At 46.2% G+C, this 18,423-nt stretch overlaps 1 protein-coding gene across 1 annotated transcript in view; it reads left to right on the forward strand.

The window, feature by feature from the left end:
• Window positions 1-10,062, forward strand: part of sema5a (sema domain, seven thrombospondin repeats (type 1 and type 1-like), transmembrane domain (TM) and short cytoplasmic domain, (semaphorin) 5A) — a 119,766-nt gene extending 109,704 nt beyond the window's left edge. Inside the window, exons 18-22 of the mRNA XM_062521611.1 lie at window positions 2,619-2,789; window positions 4,257-4,412; window positions 5,249-5,293; window positions 5,906-6,117; window positions 8,631-10,062. Coding sequence (XP_062377595.1) covers window positions 2,619-2,789; window positions 4,257-4,412; window positions 5,249-5,293; window positions 5,906-6,117; window positions 8,631-8,750 — 704 coding nt within the window. The 3' untranslated portion in view covers window positions 8,751-10,062. The remainder of the gene's footprint in view (window positions 1-2,618; window positions 2,790-4,256; window positions 4,413-5,248; window positions 5,294-5,905; window positions 6,118-8,630) is intronic.
• The last annotated feature ends 8,361 nt before the right edge of the window (window positions 10,063-18,423 follow it).

Below are 18,423 nucleotides of genomic sequence, written 5' to 3' on the forward strand. Positions count from 1 at the left end.
AAAACGGCAACGGGCGCTCGGTTCTGCTTAGTCATCCGGTCGAGAGTGTCCTTGAAACAAGCAGATTGGCCTGTAATGGTCATCTCGTCCTGTGAAGGGCCCATTGAGACGCGCACTCAAGGCATGCGATGCCTCATCCTCCGCAGTCAATAGCCTCCCTGCTCCAGCGCCCCCAACCCACACTCCCCACACCACCCACCCAACCCACCTAGGGCCAGGAGAGCACTGCAGCCACACCAAACTTAAAAGTTTCCTCTGTATCCTCGGCTCCAGTAGGAGTTTAGAAATGATATTACACAAATCTCGATGATGAAAGTTGAGTCCGGTGCACTTAAGTGTCAAGGGGTAAGAAATTCAATGAAGAGAATGGAAGAAATAAGAATTCCAAACGAAGGCATTCCTCCGGTTAAAAAAGTCTTCATGATGTTGGAGATGGACTGATGAAAAAATGCCTGTGCTTTAGTGGCTCATGGCCTTCAGCGGTGAGAGTTCTCTTCTGACGAGGTGGCTGAGCCACTGACTGTGAAAATGTACAAGATGTATGTGTGTGCTTTTGCCACAATCCGGCAAGCAGTCGACAACCCAAGTAGATTCGTGTCAGATCAGGGCCGTATCAGGGCCAAAGCCGCCTGCGTCAGAGTCAGCGGTTATCGGAGGACGATCTCTGGAGTCTGCGGCGCCGATAGGGAGAGGATGTGCCTGGCAGTAATGGAAAGAAAGTCCTGTTAATTTGAAGAGATCGCAATCAGAAAAAAAAATAGGGATAACTGCACCCTAATCTCAGACTGGAGCGCTTAAGTCCGATGAAATTGGAACCTGTCGTGAGGTGAGGGGGATTTTTTCCCCCCACACCTCTCACTCACTAAACTCTGGGTGTTTTGTCCCGGTAGGTGAGAAATGCTCTCTATGGCAGAGCTTTGAAACACATTAGTGTCGTGTGAGGAGCTGGGGAGAGCGATGCTGGGCTCTCCAGCTAGCGTTCATCTGGCTTGGAAGCTAATGAATCGTTTTGTTGTCGCTGCCGCCCCTGTAAGAGATCAGACGATCCGTCATACGGTGGCAGAAATTGACTGATCTGTCACTTTCCGATAGAGAAATTACGGGGGAAGATGACTAAAGCCTCTGAGGTGTTCAATTACACCCTCTCCGACGATTGTCGCCTCTTTTAAAACCAATTTTGGAATGGAGCTGAGATTTTTTTTCTTCTGCCCCCTCTCACTCTCTCTCACTTTCTCTTTCTCTCTCTTTCTGTCTTTCTATCTCCCATCGTTTCTCTCTCTCTCTCTCTCTTTCTCTCTCTCATAAAACACAGGGAATAAACCCACTCAGTGTGTCCTCAGGATTTCATTTTTACTTTTTCACAGCTGCTATAACATGTACTAGGTGAATTAGGAGTCTGTCAGCCTTCGCAACATGAAGAATCTCCTGCAACTCCACAGCCAGTCTGAAAGAAAAGAACATTACTGAGCCCTCCTGCCTTTCAGAAAGAACATTTTGGAATTCTCCTTCCTCTCAGAGAGAATATTCTGGAACTCTCTCAGGTCTCCTTAGAAAAGGGAGGGAGTAACGGAGAGCAGAGCGTATAGCAACACGCAGCCCCAGACCTGTTTACAGGGGGGAATAATGAGGTGGTGGGGTGGCTGTGATTTTTACCAGCGCTCATTACCGCCGCTGCTCTTTCCCAGCCATCACGTCTGATGCTGCTGGAGGGGGGTTGGACGGGGGGGCTGGGGGGGCCGGGGGTGGGTGGAGTGGGCTTGGAAGGGGGGAAACTGATGGTTCATTTACTTTCGTTAATTAGAGTTGGGGTCAGGGTTGGTCCACCAGGGGACCGGGGGTCTGGTAGCTGTCTGCAGCGTGCAGCGCACTCCACATCTGTGCTGCAGTCACCCCCCCCCGCTGGGCCGGAGCCAGGCCAGATCTGGCCCACGTCTGCCCGGGATCCTGCCTCCATCTGCGGAATTCGTTCAACGCTCCGCTAGCCTCACAGGCGAGGTCACATACTCCCCTAATTAGACGGTGCATGTTGAAGGTGATTGGTGTTCCACCGCGTTACCTTACATAGGCATACTACTGTGCCTGCCAGATATGTGCAGTTCTGGCCTGGCTCGGCTACGTTTGATGATCAAACAGCGCATTACCATGTATTATATATTTATTTATGTTTGTGCGCTCATATCAGGAACGTTATGATGAAAGCCTTCATTTCCACACACATACATCATTGCTGTCGATTTGACTTGATTTTATTGGTGTCGATTTTTTTTGTTTAACTCTGTTGAGTAATCAAACAGGAATTTAACCGCTGAAATAGGTTTATTTTGCTTAGGGTGCTACCGCATTTGGATCTCCCGCTGGTTTCCCATTCTTCAATAGAAAATACTTGTTTGACAACTTTTAGACATCTTTTTTTGACAGGCTTTTTAATACTTTGTTATGTTGTAATGCTACATTTACAGTGTGCCAGAAGAAAGGTCACTCTCCATCTCGTTTTGTTTGCTTACGGGCTCGGTCCCCAGATCCACTCACTTAGTTTTCTGATTTAGCATTCAGCGCTGCTTGTCCGTCGCTGATAGCACAGGATCTCCGAGTGAATGTTGTCCTTGTGTTGTGTGCAGTGGACGGGGGCTGGTCGTGCTGGTCACCTTGGTCCAAATGCTCGGTGACATGTGGAGGAGGGCACTACATGCGCACCCGCACCTGCAGCAACCCCCCACCGGCCTACGGAGGGGACATCTGCCTGGGACTGCATACTGAGGAGGCTCTGTGCAACACGCAGCCCTGTCCAGGTACTCACACACACACACACACACACACTCACACACACACACACACACACACACACACACACACACTCATACACACAGAATCACTGGTATGTATGTTAAATACATATCTGCATGCGTACCGATACTCTGAAATACAAAAATAAAACATGCTGCTGATTTCGTTGAGTGTGTATGTGTGTGTGTGTGTGTGTGTGTGTGTGTGTGTGTGTGTGTGTGTGTGTGTGTGTGTGTGTGTGTGTGTGCGCCATAACTTTGTTAGAACCCCACAATTCAAATGTCAGCCTTTGGAGAGCAAGCATTTGAAACATTTGGGGCAAACATATTAAAATGAGATGAAATGAGCCAATAAGGTGATCAACGCTTCTGACTGCTCCAGATCCGGCCTATCAGGGGCCACCAGAGGGTTAAGCGCGCAGTGCTGGGAGAGGCGCTGGCTCTATGCAAATGTCAGGCCATCCATTAGCCGTGCTCCGACAGATGCTCTCTGATGACCTTTTATCTGCCGCGTCCAGCCCCTCTCCATCACCCAATTAATTACACTGCGCTTGCATCAGGCCACTCTCCCTGGCGCTCCGCGGAATGTTAGTGTGGGTTGCCGACGGATACGGCGGAATGTTGTGCGTGGGTTGCCGACGGATACCGCTGTGAAAGTGAAGCCACAGAGAGGCGTTTCACCGCAGTGCTATCATCCATTCTGCCCTGTCAAGGGCTGCCTTGACCCTGTGGTGTCGTCTGACCTCGCGGGGGTCTCTTTGGCCAGTGCATGTGTGTGTTTGACTTATGGACCTAATTTGAAATTGGGGCAAAGTGCAAAGTCTGTCAACAAGCAAAGTTCTACTGTTATCTTGCCAATGAATACTCTGTTCCTCATAATCTGCGTAATACTTTGTTGTGATGGCCCATTAGGGAAAGCCAATTAGCCATCTGTAACTATTTAGCTACAAAAACTCAGAAAACATTCAGTCCCTGCTGAGCCAAGCTCTCAAATGTCGACTCCTGCACCGCTATTGAATACAAAGTCTACACAGGTTGATACAGCTTATTCATCTTAATTCACCTGCAAGCCTCATGCGAGCCTTATTAATGGGTATTAAGGGACCTTACTTTGGAAAGTAGCTTAATACTAATTTCTCCTTGAACTGTTTAGCAGGGCAATCAACCCCTCCATTATCCTAATTGTTTACCTTCAAAACAGAATGTAATTTATGCATTTACCGGTAGTCACATGTGTTTTATTCCGTTCTGTGGTTTAGAGGGCTTATTTCATTTTGCTGCTGAACATCTGTGTGTTTTGCATATGGTCAGGGTTGAGGTTCTCCTAATATATGTGTAAAACGGCAGGATACTATATATTTATCTTGTCAAATGTGAAGGTATCATTATAGATTTTGAAGGAAGTGAAAGATTTTGACTTCTGAGCTGTATTGCCTTAAGCTTCTCATGCTTCTTCTTGTGTGTCCACCCCAGAGAGCTGGTCAGACTGGTCCGAGTGGACCCGCTGCGACGCCCTGAACGCCCAGAGCCGCGTGCGCCACTGTGACGTCCTCTTCCCCACCGGCAACCAGTGCTCGGGCAACAGCAGCGAGACGCGGCCCTGCCCGCCCGACTCCAACTTCATCCCAGGTGGGTCCACGCCCCCCCCAACCCCCTCCTGCCGCTCGCCACTCGACCTCGACGGCTCTATCGAGCGTCGGACAAACAGGGATCTCCCCTTATTGACAAGCCGGTAACGCGAGACACAGCAGGCCCATCGATCGCTGCAGCTGTGCGAGAGATAATTAGGCTCTCATCCCTCTCCCCTGTCTCTCCCGACCTCCCTCATCGGAGACTAAGTAGGCAGATCGAACAAATGCATTACAGCGATACCTTACAGTATCATTTGCATTCGCAAAAAAGACACAGGGGCGCGGGTGACTCGAGCCGCTCATTCTACACGTGTGAGGGCCAAAGTAAAGGCAGCGAGTCTTTAATGAACTCTCTGCCGTCTCCTTATCAAGCGGCACCCGATAGACACTGGCGCACTGCAGCCCGAGATGAACAGTCGTGTGAGTCCGGACAGACGACGGAGGGTCCTGTTAGCGTATGCAGTCGCCCTTCGGTCTGGAGACGATTGCGAAGCTCCTGTCACATTCAGTGCGGGACTGGTAAAAATATTATGTGTCCCCTCCACGGCTTGAGGCCCTTCTCCCTGAGTTACGTTCCATTACGGCTCATTACAACAAAGTGTCATACTTCATTTCTTTTAATGAGTCTCACAGCTTATCGTAAAGCTCTACAGGTGCGGCGTTAATTATCAGCCATTTCAGTTTTATGAGGATCCATTCCTTTTTGGATTCGCCAGTAATTTTTTCGCCACTTTGAAAGCGGACGGCCATTCATCACCCTAACGAGTGCTGTGTCTCCATATCTTGACTCCCTCTCTTTTTTTCTCCCCCCCCCCCCCCCCCTTTTTCCTGCAGAAGTATCCATCGCTCGCTCCAGTCAAGATGACCGGCGGTGCGGAGGTAAATCTTTTATGCCAGCTCACTGTGATAGACTCCTAATGGCTCCAGCCGCAGAGCACAGTGGAGCGTTCCACTTCAAACTCTCGGAAGTTGGACTTAATCAGACCAGGGTTGTGTTGGGGTTGAGTAAAGGACAAGAAGAGCACGCTCAACATAACAGTCAAGTCATCGTGTTGCACTGTCTTGTTGTTGCATCTAGTTGTTACATCAAGTGTAGTCACCGAGATCTCTGTGTCACAATTTGGGATGCTGTTCGCTTATGCAATGCATGTAATCAAGCTTATTGTTGAGTGTCCTTAGGTACAAAGTATTTTATAGTGTGTGATTAAGTTTAAGATTGATGTTCACTGTTCAAAATGATTTAGCACAAGGAAAATTGTTTAAGTTGAATAGAATTCCTAACTGCTCTTTCTTGTAGCTACCTAGAGTTTAACTGTTAGAGTTGAACTGTTTTTCATTTGATTAGCAATTCCATTGGTGCAAATTAGCAGTTCCATTGGTCCAAATAGCACATAGTTCAGAGGTTATTGGATTTCTGTTTCTTCACTGTATATGTTACTCAGGCATTAGTACGATTCAATAGCACTCACTCCATATCACTGCTGTCCACAGACTTTAACGTGTTCCACATGATCGCGGTGGGCCTGAGCAGCTCCATATTAGGTTGCCTGGTGACCTTGCTGGTGTATACCTACTGCCAGAGATATCAGCAGCAGTCCCACGATGCAACGGTGATCCACCCCATCTCCGCTGCGCCGCTCAACACCAGCATCACCAACCACATCAACAAGCTGGACAAGTATGACTCGGTGGAAGCCATTAAGGTCTGTGTCCTCCTCTTGTACCCTTCCCTCCTCCAACCATTAACATCCTCATTGTGTTTGTCTTAATGTAGAAGCCCTACTTGGAGTTAAGTGCGTGGGTCTGTGTGTGTATGTGTGTGTCAGAGAGAGAGAGAGAGAGAGAGAGAGAGTGTGAGAGATCGAGAGTGTGTGAAAGAAAGAGTGTGTGTTTGTGTGTCTTGTCGACGTGCAGTGTTGTGTAAGCGCGCATGTCTTCATACACCGCTTTCTCCAAAGGTCATGACTAGTCAAGCACTCTCAAGGTAAACTACGGATGCTGCGCTCACTCTTCTTCTGCTGTGAAGCCTCAGACATTTTTCAGTGCAATTATATTTTACAGCATCTTTTTTTTTGCCGGAGTGAGCGCTCTTCTTTTTTTTTCCTTAATAGGACTGAAACAGGTTGAGTCATTTAGCGAGGGCAGCAGAGAAAACTTTTAACAAGCATTGGGCACCCACAACCTGTGGAGAGAAAACTTTACTTTATTAAGGCGAGGCGAGTACTTCAGTGCCCACGTGTCCCCACCACTCTGCCGAGAGTTACGCTCTCGCCGGGGGGGCTCGTGAGTCGGGGAAGAAATAACGCTCGTCTCATTTACGCTGTGTGACCGATGATTTTGTAGGTCAATTTGGCCGTTGAATAATTTAGCAGCAGGGGAAAATAAGATTTGCTAAAAATGCTGAAATAAATGAAAATTAGAAGAGCTATCATAGTCCTTGCCTGGAAATGTAGCGTATTGAGGGGGAAAAAAAGAGTTTCAGTCACGCTGTTAATGAAACGTGCCAATAAAGAAACAAATGTCATCAGCAGTTCAGCTGAAGAGTAGTGCATGAAATAAGTCAGAGTGAGGTATGTGGATATGAGAGAAGCAGATGTAATTACCTGATGCATTACAGTGATCTATCAAGCCTTCACAGTGCTGCACCAACAGACTAACTCCAACACTGTAGATGCATAACCACAGAGGAAAGCTGTTAGTGACACTAAACCAGGGGCGCATTTCCCAAAACCATAGTTGCTAACTAAGTTAGCTAAGTTAGTGACTTAGTTGGTTGCAAAGCAATTTCCCATTGCCAACCAGCTAAGTTGCTAACAGGTTAGCAGCTATGGTTTTGGGAAACGCACCACAGGATAGTAGCCCAGAGAGAGCCCATGTCAATGTACTCAGTTGTTCTGATGCTCCTCCCAGTCTTTCATATTATTGTGGTAGTCCAATTGTAATGGCCCTCAGTCAAATGCATGTTGTCATTGCCATGTTTATCTGTTATCAGATCCTTTGCCTCCACAAAGTGGCCCACTGTAGTTGGCCTCTTGGGCTTGTTGTGGTTAAGTGTCCACATGTTGCAGTTGGGCACCAGATATAAATTCTGTTGTAGTATGACAAAATAAGAGACAGAGTTTGGACTGCTTTGACTCAGCCAAACTAAAGCACCGCCCTAGAAGATCTCAGTCCAATATGTAGCCAGTATCTGCCCATGTCAGTGTCCTCCGCCATAGGGCAAGACATACAGAACAGAACAATGCTTGTAGGTCCAGTCCTCGGACCGTAGTGTGACTCTTGCCCATTCCTCTTTGCAGCCTGACGTTTCCGTACTGTTGCCCCTGGATGACCACAGCTTGCACCAACCTCTGTCCTCTAACATTGGCGTGCCGTGTGGCCTGGAGATTTTCTACTAACACCCTCGAGCAGAGCTCAGCCTTCCGCCTACTTTACGACTCGCTGCCTACCCACCTACCTACCTACTCCTTCCTCCTCTTCTTCCTCCTCCTCCTCTTCTTCTTCTTCTTCTCCTTGCGAACTCTGCCACCCTTCCGTGACAGCCCCTCGTGTGTGGCAGGTCGGCTGGCACTAATGCCCTCTCTCCCCTCTAGCCCCTCACCCTCCATACGCCATCCTCTCCACCCATAGTCTTACGCACTGGCCTTTGAGAAGGCAGTGTATCTCCCAGCTTTTCTGTTGCCCACCCACCCACCCACCCGCCTCCCTGTCCCTGAAATGACCCCATTTTTATGTTGTATGCATGCTGTTGGGCTCGGCATTTATTTTTTTGTTTTGTTGTTTGGTTTGGTTTGTTTTTTATCCCCGTGCCTCGGTGTCTGTTAGACATATCTCTTGTCCTTGTGACTTTTTGTCATCCGTCACGATCATTACCATGCAATGATCTTTTATTTGTGTGGCCATTTTGATGTGGAGATAGCAGCCAGGTGATTGCTTTACTTGCAAATATCCTACTGGTACACAACTTAGAAGCCTCTTATCGTACCATTAGGTTTTATTATAGTGCCTGATGTCTGTTTAAGTTGGCTTGGTCTGGCTTCATTTCTCTTGATACTATTCTATAAAAATGTTCATGCATTTAGTTAAAACTGCTTGATTTTCTTTTATCTTAAATCACGTCTTTAATCTTAAAGCCTATTTAAGGAGTTTTTTTAAATACCAATTTCAGGACACTTCAGGAAGTTTTATGTGTGAATATGTTTTCTGTCACCCGCAGGCATTCAATAAGAATAACCTGATACTGGAGGAAAGAAACAAGTACTTCAACCCTCAGCTTGCCGGAAAAACATACACCAACGCATACTTCACAGACGTGAACACCTACGATGACTATTAAAGGGATTTACTTGTGACCAGTGCTGTTTGGATGGATACCCAAGTATCAATATCATCATCACCATCACCTCATGCATACTGTAGTAGATACCGTAGTTTGTCCCTCTGTTTTTTTTCTCGCTTTTTTGTGGTCTGTTATGAGATGTGAGAAACCTTCCGTGTGGGACCATGTTACTGACCGATGCCAGCCGACGCCTGTTGAATACTGTGAGACTCGCTTCCTCGCCCCCCTAGAAGGACGTCAGTTTTAGCGGCTCGCCAGGTGCCTCGGGAAGTTCTTCTGCTGAGAAAACTCGATTTTCAGCTCTATGTCACGTGTCAGGACAGAGGAAAAAATCCTGGGATGAGGTCTATTTTTTCTTTCTCCCAACAACGAAAAAAAAAAGGAACTTGAAGAGGAATTAATCACTGTTTGATCCCTGTGAACAATACAGAGCCTAATGAAATAAAACGATGAATAAAAAATGTTCTTTTTGTTTGTAGCGGATGACGCCACAGGAGTTGCTTTGCATGACTTCATCGGATGTGTCCTAGGTTGCTTCATCTCTTTGCATGGTTGATCGCATTCCAGAGTCTCAGGCCTGTCGTCCTGGAGACAGCTCTTCCTGTTTGTGCTGAGTCAGCAAGCCCCTGTGCCTCGCTGAGGACCCCTCTGTGGTGCCCAGTGCTTTCGCCCGCCCAGAAAGAAGAGTTTGGCTGAGCCAGACTAAGTCAGACAATCACAGTGTAGATACCGTACTTAGGGGCACTGGCCAGTTCTGCTCTGTAGCCGACGAAGGCTCTTGTTAGTTGAAATTTGATGGTTGAAGTATCAATGTTTTTGTTGTATAGTGAACTCACGACGAACTGTGTGTCTGTTGTAGCTTTTCTCGGTTTTAACCATTAAACTACAGGTTAGTTTGACCATCGTAACTCATGTCATCCATCCAAGTCTCTCACCTTTGGACTGTATACAGCGTAAGCTGAAAGTGTGAAACCGTATATGAATATTTTTCCCTAACATTTTGAGTATTACAAGCACATGGCAGTGTTACATAGCTTGTTGACAGCATAGTAAATGTGCTACACTTAAAACTGGTGCTCCTTAACACAAGCTAATTGATAATTATGCCAACTGTTTTTATTCTTTACTTTCAGGAAACAAAAAAAAAAGAGAAAAAAAACTGTCAAAAAAAATGACTTTTCTGTTATGGAAACTAAATATTCAGCGCTACATGTTTTTTCAATTTCTACTAATTCTGCTTTTGTTTTGTTCTGTTTTTACCTGTAAGTTTTGTTCTGCTTGTTTTCAATGTGCATAAATTAAACTCGCTTCATATACCTGATGGTTGTCATTGTCTGCGCTCTGCCAGTTCTGTGTACCAGAAGTCAGCCGGAAGGCAGCCAAGAGTGCCTCCCTGCAGTAGCTGTCTAGGAGAGTGTAATAAATAGTTTCTCTCCCAAGGGGAAGGATACGTGAAGGATACCCAGGCGTGCCATGTCTGGCGGATGTGGGTGGCGTGGCTAAGCGCAGTAGTGTTATTCCCCATCAACCTTCACCCTGATAGGCCATCTGTGTGAGGGGTAATTGACCATTGGCAATTAATCAAGCCAGGGCCTCCCTACCTGTGTCTGTGTGCGTGTGTGTGTGTGTGTGTGTGTGTGTGTGTGTGTGTGTGTGTGTGTGTGTGTGTGTGTGTGTGTGTGTGTGTGTGTGTGTGTGTGTGTGTGTGTGTGTGTGTGCGTGTGCGTGCGTGTGTGTGTGTGTGTGTGTGTGTCTGTGTGTCTCTGTATGTGTGTGTGCGTGCCTGTGTGTGTGTGTGAGCGAGAGAGAGAGAGATTGTGAGTGAGCGTGTGTGTGTGTGTGTGTGTGTGTGTGTTTGTGTGATGCAGGTCTGGCTGAGTTAGATGAGTGCCTGGGTGAGAATCAATCTTACTTGCTCTTGTCTTGGGGGCTCTGTGCCTTAGGGTGTTTTGAGGCCACAAAGGTGTATTGTCTGTGTGTGCATTTTGTTAAAGGAGTGCCTGTTTGTGTTGTTTCAATATCTTTGTGTTTATTTATCTCTGACCAGTTTGTAAAGTTTTGTCAGGTGTGTGTGTGTGTGTGTGCGTGTATGTATGTGCGAGAGAGAGAAGAGAGTGTGTCTCTAGCTGTGTCTACCAGTTTGGGTTGTGCTTGTTTCATCATGCCTTTGCGATTGTGGCTATGCCAGTGTGTGTGTGTGTGTGTGTGTGTGTGTGTGTGTGTTTGTGTCCGTTGTGTACCAATTAAGGTGCACATTTTTATCATTGCTCATTTCTGTTCGATTGGGCTCAACATTGCATCCTTAATCGAGTGACTACCACGATAACAATGCTTGTCTATATACAGGCTGCTTGATCCTCTAAGTTATTCCTGCACTACATACATGAAGTCCAACACTTTGACCTGGCCCTAACCTGCATCAATGAATTACAGGTTGATAGAACGCCAATGAAAGCAGAAAGCAGTACACATGCAATACATGGCTAGGAGGAGACCTTGTCAAGTTTCTCCCAGGCAATTTTATTTGACTTGATGGACTGCTTCATGTCAGCTATTTACAGTAATTGCCTCTGGACCCCTCCCATCCCTTCTACACACACACACACACACACACCTGATTTATACCCCCCCTCCACCCCCCATGGTGAGATATGGCCTTGCATGTGTGTGTGACACGCATGCTTTCGCAGGCCCCACTGGACCACAACTCATCCTGACAAAGGAGAAAGCTGTTGTGGTCTCATCGCAGAGCAAGATGCAAGCTCTTTTATTCCCGTGCTGAGGCTCAGACCTACAGTGAAGTGGTACAGTATTGGGGTAGAGTTAGAGGGGTTAGGAGATCTACTGAAAATATTGGCAGGTTTTTACATTTGTGGAGAAGGAGTCTCTTTCAGATGGGATGTGAATTTTAGGTGTTTTTTTTTTTCTTTTCTTTTTTTTCTTGGAAGCAGCCTCTACTTTTATAATTTAAAATGTCCTTATTTGGTTTCCGATGTGAACTCATGTGGGAAATGTCAAAGCAGCCTCATATTATGACATTCTGTCAGGCAGGACAAATAAACATTTCCCTCCTCTGCTGTTTCTCCACCTCGCACCTCCTATTTATAGCCCCGGCCAGGCCCACACCATTTGGGTTCTGCTGGGCTCTTCACATTCGGATGACATCTCACTCGCTCTTTCTTTTCTCCCACCATATGTGCCATGCACTCTTGCAATGCTATACCCAGACATGAAATACTTTACATTTAGTTGAAATAATCCAGCATTTACTTCATGCATTGGTTGCAGTTATTAGTCAATTCAATTCAATTCAATTCAATTTACTTATAGAGCGCCAAAACATTACACATGTCTCATGGCGCTTTACAGAGTGTTAAACATTAACAGTGAATGAATGATATATTTTATGTTATTTAATATTTGACAATGTCTAATCGGTTTGTCCATTTGAACTGTGGAATTGCATGATGTTTTTTTTTTTTTTTTTTTTTGCAAAAAGACAATGCAAATCCTCAACTTTTTTCCTTTTTTACTCAGTTTTGTCAGTCAATAGAGCCTGATTATCCTGTGTTTTGTGTTTTTTTACCTTTCCCTATCAGTAAAGGTTCCTCAGAGCTGTGCTTATAGCTGTGCTTATATAATATTCACAACTCCCCAATAACATTTACAGCATTTGGAAAAAAGTAAACACTCTTTGCTCAGCAGCGGCTCAGTCAGTTATAATACTCAGATCAACCAGTCAAATCAATGTAAACAAAAATGGGAAACTGCACATTTCTCAAGACTTAATCCATAGTCGATAAGAAATCACTGATATTTACACTGTTGCAGTCAGCATGTTAATCTTGAGCCTGTCTTGGCTACAGTATGCCTCTGGAATAAAGCTGGAGCAGGTCTGTCCTTTACTGTGCCAAGACCCAGCCACAGCAGTCCTGCACGGTGTGCCACTGTTAATGATAATGATAATAATAATAATTTGGACTTACAGCATATAGCACCTTTCACGGAAGGACAACATTGTTGTGTTTAAAACCACCAGACTGCATCCAGTACTTTTAATGTTCAACTTTCCTCGCTCTTTGTGCACTGTGAAGTCATGTAGGAAATGCCAATGCTTAGTGTGACATTCTAGCAAGCAGTAAAATGACATATTTATTGGCCTCATTGTTAATGTTTCCCATTACTCCCAAGTGTATCCACAGCATGTCATACCAGAGCCCCCCCCCCCCCTTCTCTGGAACAGGTGCTGCTGGCAACAGCCTGCTGCTGTTTGTTTTGAGTCTTCGGTACATTGAGTGTAAAATACAATCTAAAATGTGTTTCTGTTAAATATGGTTTTGTTTAACGGCCATTGACTTAGACAGCCTCTGATAAGCGGGCAGATCTGTCCCTGGTCTGGCATTGATCGAGTACAGATTTGTTTGGGTAACTGACCGATGGCAGTTTATTAAGGCAGAATCTTCTGTGTTTTTGTGTGTGTGTGTGTGTGTGTGTGTGTGTGTGTCTGTCTGTCAGTCTGTCTGTCTGTCTGTCTGTCTGTCAGTCTATCTGTGTGTGTGTGTGTGTGTGTGTGTGTGTGTGTGTGTGTGTGTGTGTGTGTGTGTGTTTTCGTGCGTGCTTGTGTGTGTGCGTGTGTGTGTGTGTCTGATGTGGTGTGGACACAGATATGACAGTGTGTCCGACTAGCAGCTCCTCCACAGCATCTGATTCTTTTTTTCACACCCCTTCCCCAATCCATCTCCCCCTAATTTCACATCTCTGCTCCCCTCCCCTGCTCGCGTCTGGCCTGGCAGGTGGATGTAACCCTGTGATCCCCATTTCAAACCGCGCCGCTGTGACTGGCACAACACACAGCGTACACACACTTCAGACAATGCCGCTTTCTCTTTCTGAGGGACCGGTAAGAATGATTGTCTTGAGAAATGGTGCAAAATAACAAAAACATTAAGTGTGAAGGGAGGATTTGCGTAGGACCAAATTGAGGGTCTCCGGCTGAAATCTGATCACAACAAGCACACACACCTTGTCATTATTCTCATTCCAAGCCTGTCAGCTTTCCCACCTCCGCCCCTGACAACATAGTCTGCCAGAATGGAACTGATAATGACACACCGTAAGCGGATTATGGAAAACAAGTCACAGTTTGGGAGGGGGGGGGGGGGGGGTTGTTCGTTGTTATATTTTTTATCGAGAAGATTTTTCATTTTAAGGATCAGAAAATCCATACGACTGCTGTGGCTAATGAACAATGCTTTATGACTGCCGAGTTATTCCGCGGTGTCTGAATCGATTTAAATCAATGTGGGTCTAATCCACGTCTCTGTTGCACTCTCAGCTTTCTCGACATGCATTAGACATGTTCACCAGGCCATTTATACACAACGTCTGTTTTATTTGAGAATGGGGAGAACCACTATATTTTGAAATGTAACACGACAGTCCACAATGAATAGCTGTCACCGAGGGAGATTATTTTAGATGTGTTGGATATTGCCATCCTAGAAAAAATATGCACACATTTTACTTCAAGACCCTGAATTTCAGCCTTGCAGCTGGTCAATAATACACAATATGTTGGGCTGCTCTCTGAGGTAATGACACGACATGAGTGTGATGTCACTTCTGACTTCTTAAAAGTGCTCCAACCGCTATACTTTATCTTTGCATTCTGAGTAGGCCTACAGCTCTTTAAACCTTATAGAACACTTGGTCTACCAAAACCAGCAGAATCTTACAGCCATGTTTTTTGACTGTTTGTAAAGATGGAGACATTTTTTTTTGTCAGTGCCATTTGCAAACGTTTACTGCTTCCATTCATTTATGCATCACGCCATCTCAGAAGTTGACATCTCTCTGAGAAAAGCCACCTCTACCTGAAGACAAGTCGTAACTGTAATGACATTTCACAGATGCCTTGTTGATAGGTGCAAGCTGTTCTCATATCAACAAAAGATGCGGGACGTGTGGTGGTGGTGTTGGGGGTGGGGGGGAGGTGGCGCTGCAGCGATGTCCTTGCTGGTCCGCTGTAATGTCAGCAGCGCTCCCAGAGACCAGTCCCCTCCCGGTCGCATCTCTCAGCCTAATTACCCAGACTGCCTCGCTCTGACATGACACAAAGACATCAGCCACATGTTTCCGCCCGCCGGTCTGGCATTGACGCTCCGTTAATTCCCTACACCTCCCCACGGGCCGCTCCCCTCTCTCTGTCTCTCCCTCTCTCTGTGTCTCTGTGTGTCTCTCTCTCTCTCTCTCTCTCTCTCTCTCTCTCCCTCTCTCTCTCTCTCAGCAGATTCACTCTCATATTGCTCAAGCCACCCAGACAATGCACGGCAGATACAGCACAATGCGGGCTTTATTATTTTATCATGCAAATAGCTTTTGCTGAATGAGGGGAATTACTGTAACCTATTTGTTAGAGGCTGGAGTCTTTATCTCTTTGAGAATGGATTTGAACGGGGCTATTGTTGATGAGTCCTCTGGAGGGTTTGTAAATATTATGCCACATGTGTTGGTTAATTATATGATCAGCTGCTTACGTTGGCCGTTTTCTCAGCGGGAAAATCTCCTGGGCTTCGTATGAAGGTCCTCGGGTTGACCCGGGAACGTGGCAGTGGAGTCCACTTGCATGTGCGCTAACGTTAAGAGCAACACACAAGTGCACCTGGACAATAAGCAGAGCAGAGGCCCCCGCGTCTCCCTCAGCGTTCCCAACCACGTGTCAGCCACATGTCAGCTACATGTCCCACACAATTAGGGGGAGCGTTCACAGTTGCAGCCTGCTACACCTCTCACACACACACACACACACACAAGCACACACACATACACACACACATACACACGCACACACACACACAAGCGCACACACGTACAAGCGCACACACACACACACACGCACAAGCGCACACACACAAGCGCACACATACGTACAAGCACAAGCACACATACACACACACACACACACACACACACACACATGCCGCTCCACTCCTCAGAGGTCTCCACACACCCCAGGTCACCATTTCAGTTTTCTAACCACGCATGACAGTGCGTAAACACTCCCCTCCCTCGCTCCCTCCCGTCTGTATGCCTCCACAGATCTCTGTAAATAAAGAACAGACTGTTCTGATCAACACAGATCCATCAGTCTGAGCTAGGTGAGACGAGAGGGAGCTGTGTGTGTGTGCGTGTGTGTGTGTGTGTGTGTGTGTGTAGGCAGGTGTTGGTACAGATGGGAATGTGTGTGCTCCATAAACGTGTGCCTCGGTGGAAAGTTTACATTGAAATGGTGGCTGAGCACGACCATAACAGTTAGTCCACCCCACATTTCACATATATGAGCTGTTTATTTCTCACTGCTACTGCCTGCACATGTGTATTGTGGTCGTAAAGACAAGACACAAAGCCTCACGTAGTCACATAGCTTCAGGCAAGTGAAATATAGTCTTGGATGACCAATACAGCATTTATTTATTGATTTGTATGGTGGCCAGTTCTAATGAAGTCTGATAGAAGATAATACTTCAATCCTATAACCTAGCATTCCTATAACACTTGTATTCCCTAAGAGCAGTTTAGCTAGCTAGCTTTGCTGCTGCAGATATGACAACACAATGCCAGACCACCTGATGCCGTTTCCCTCACCGTGAATATGATGTCCTCTCTCCACCCTTTTAATTACATCTCAAGGCATCAGTCACATCTGCTCACCTGAGATAGTCGCTGACTTTGGAGCAGATTTGATCCAGATACGGCCCAGAGCAGATCCTCATCTGGGGCGGATTACCGCCATATTCATTCCAGGGTCACCCCCGAGGCTCTATCTGCAGATCCGCGCTCCCCACAGACTGACCACGCCACCACGCCGGCTCAGGCTGGAGATGGAAATCTCCCACAGATCCCCTGCCGTCTCAGCCCTGACCTCCAAATTCCCCTGGTGTCCGACCTCTGGGGCCCTCAAGGTCAGAATTGCCCTCTATATCCCTTCTCCTCCTGGACCAGTCGCAGCCAGGTGCATCAGCAGACATCTGATTTAGAGTGGAATATGCATTTGCAACGACAGCAAAGAGCACAGCCTTTAGGAGCCATTTCTCTAGGTCAAAGTAAATCGCTTTTGAAGCACCTGACTAGACTCAAAATATCAGTGCACTTCTTTACTATGGAGAGGGTCCCTGCAAATAAAGTAAAGTATTTTTTTACCTTTGTAAGTGTCAGGAAATTATATCAAAAGTGCTGTTTATACTGTCAATACATTACCTAATGGTTGCAATGAGAGAGTCTGTGCAAGTCAATTACCAAATGTGGTGCCAACAGGGCTTGCACAGACTTCCTTCCACAAGATATGCTATTTTGTTGTAAATGCATTTTTTGTTCTTATTCAAAACTACTTTGACTAACATTGTTTTGTCCCCAACAAAAATATATAGTCCTTATGATCCAAAAAATAGACCCTAGATTGTTTAATACCTGATTTTTCCTATAGGCATTATGCTTTTCTTTGCCCTTTTAACTGTTATGCACATCACCTTTAAAAATCATTATCTTTTCCGAGGAGTTTGTTTGTTTCCAGTGTGGTTTGTTTGCCTGACTGTCTATTTGCAGTGTTGCATTAAAACACCAGCTTGGTTTTTAATGAAACTTTGTGGGAAAGTCTCGCATGGGCCAAGGACGAACCCATTCCATTTGGAGTGGATATAACTCACTGGACAGCTCCATGAATACAGTTTCACTTGCACATTTGGTCTTGGCAGAGCTCTGGGCTCTCTTGGGCTCTGTGTACAGAGAAGTGCACTCTCCTAGTTTTCTGTTCTTTAATATGCTTATTTGTAAAGCACTTTGAATTACCAATATGTATTGATTGTAGTGTATAAATAAACTTGCCATGCATCCCCTCTCTCCTCCTCCCTTCCACTGTTTCCTTCTCTCTTCTTCTCTCCTCTCTGTCTCTCTCTCTCCCTCTCTCTCTCTCTCTCCTCTCTCTCTCTCGCTCTCCCTCCTGGCTGACTGGGCATCAACACCTCCTTCAGGACACGGATTTCAGTTTAGCATCCTTCATTGATGTGTTTGGCTCCTATTAGATCTGCTTGGATAGAGTCTCACACACACACACACACACACACACACACACACACACACACACACACACACAAACACACACACACTAGGGCCGTGAGTCAACTGTCAAGGTCAAGGTTCATGGTCTGAAGGACTGACTTTACTCTGCTTACAGTTATGCTGCAGTACTCCAGGAAGGTGTCAAAGGTTCCAGCTAAAGGGATGGGGACCCTATGTAGTTTTGGCAATTTATTCACTGGTTTTTGGCTTTTTGCTCAAAGTTTTCACTACAGAGCACCCCCTACAGCTTCAGAGTATATATTTCACAACACTCCTCACTCTGTCAGTCTGCCATTCCCTCTTCCCCTGTTCCTCCAACAACCGTTTACTCGTTTTCTGCCTCTGCTTTCTTCTGCCATGGCGAATGTCTGAGAAACTCCATCACTACCTTATTAGCTGCTGGCATGTACAGTATGTGTTTAGTGCCGTAAAGCAATTCATTACGTTGCGAGACCGCAAGTCATTCTGGCTCTGAGGTCCGGCGGCTTGTCGGACCAAAGTTGCAAGGCTGGTGTTTCCACTCACAGACACTAGAGGGAAGCGAGATGGCCACCAT

This window comes from Sardina pilchardus, chromosome 19, assembly GCF_963854185.1.
Source record: "Sardina pilchardus chromosome 19, fSarPil1.1, whole genome shotgun sequence".
NCBI classification, from domain to species: Eukaryota; Metazoa; Chordata; class Actinopteri; order Clupeiformes; family Clupeidae; genus Sardina; species Sardina pilchardus.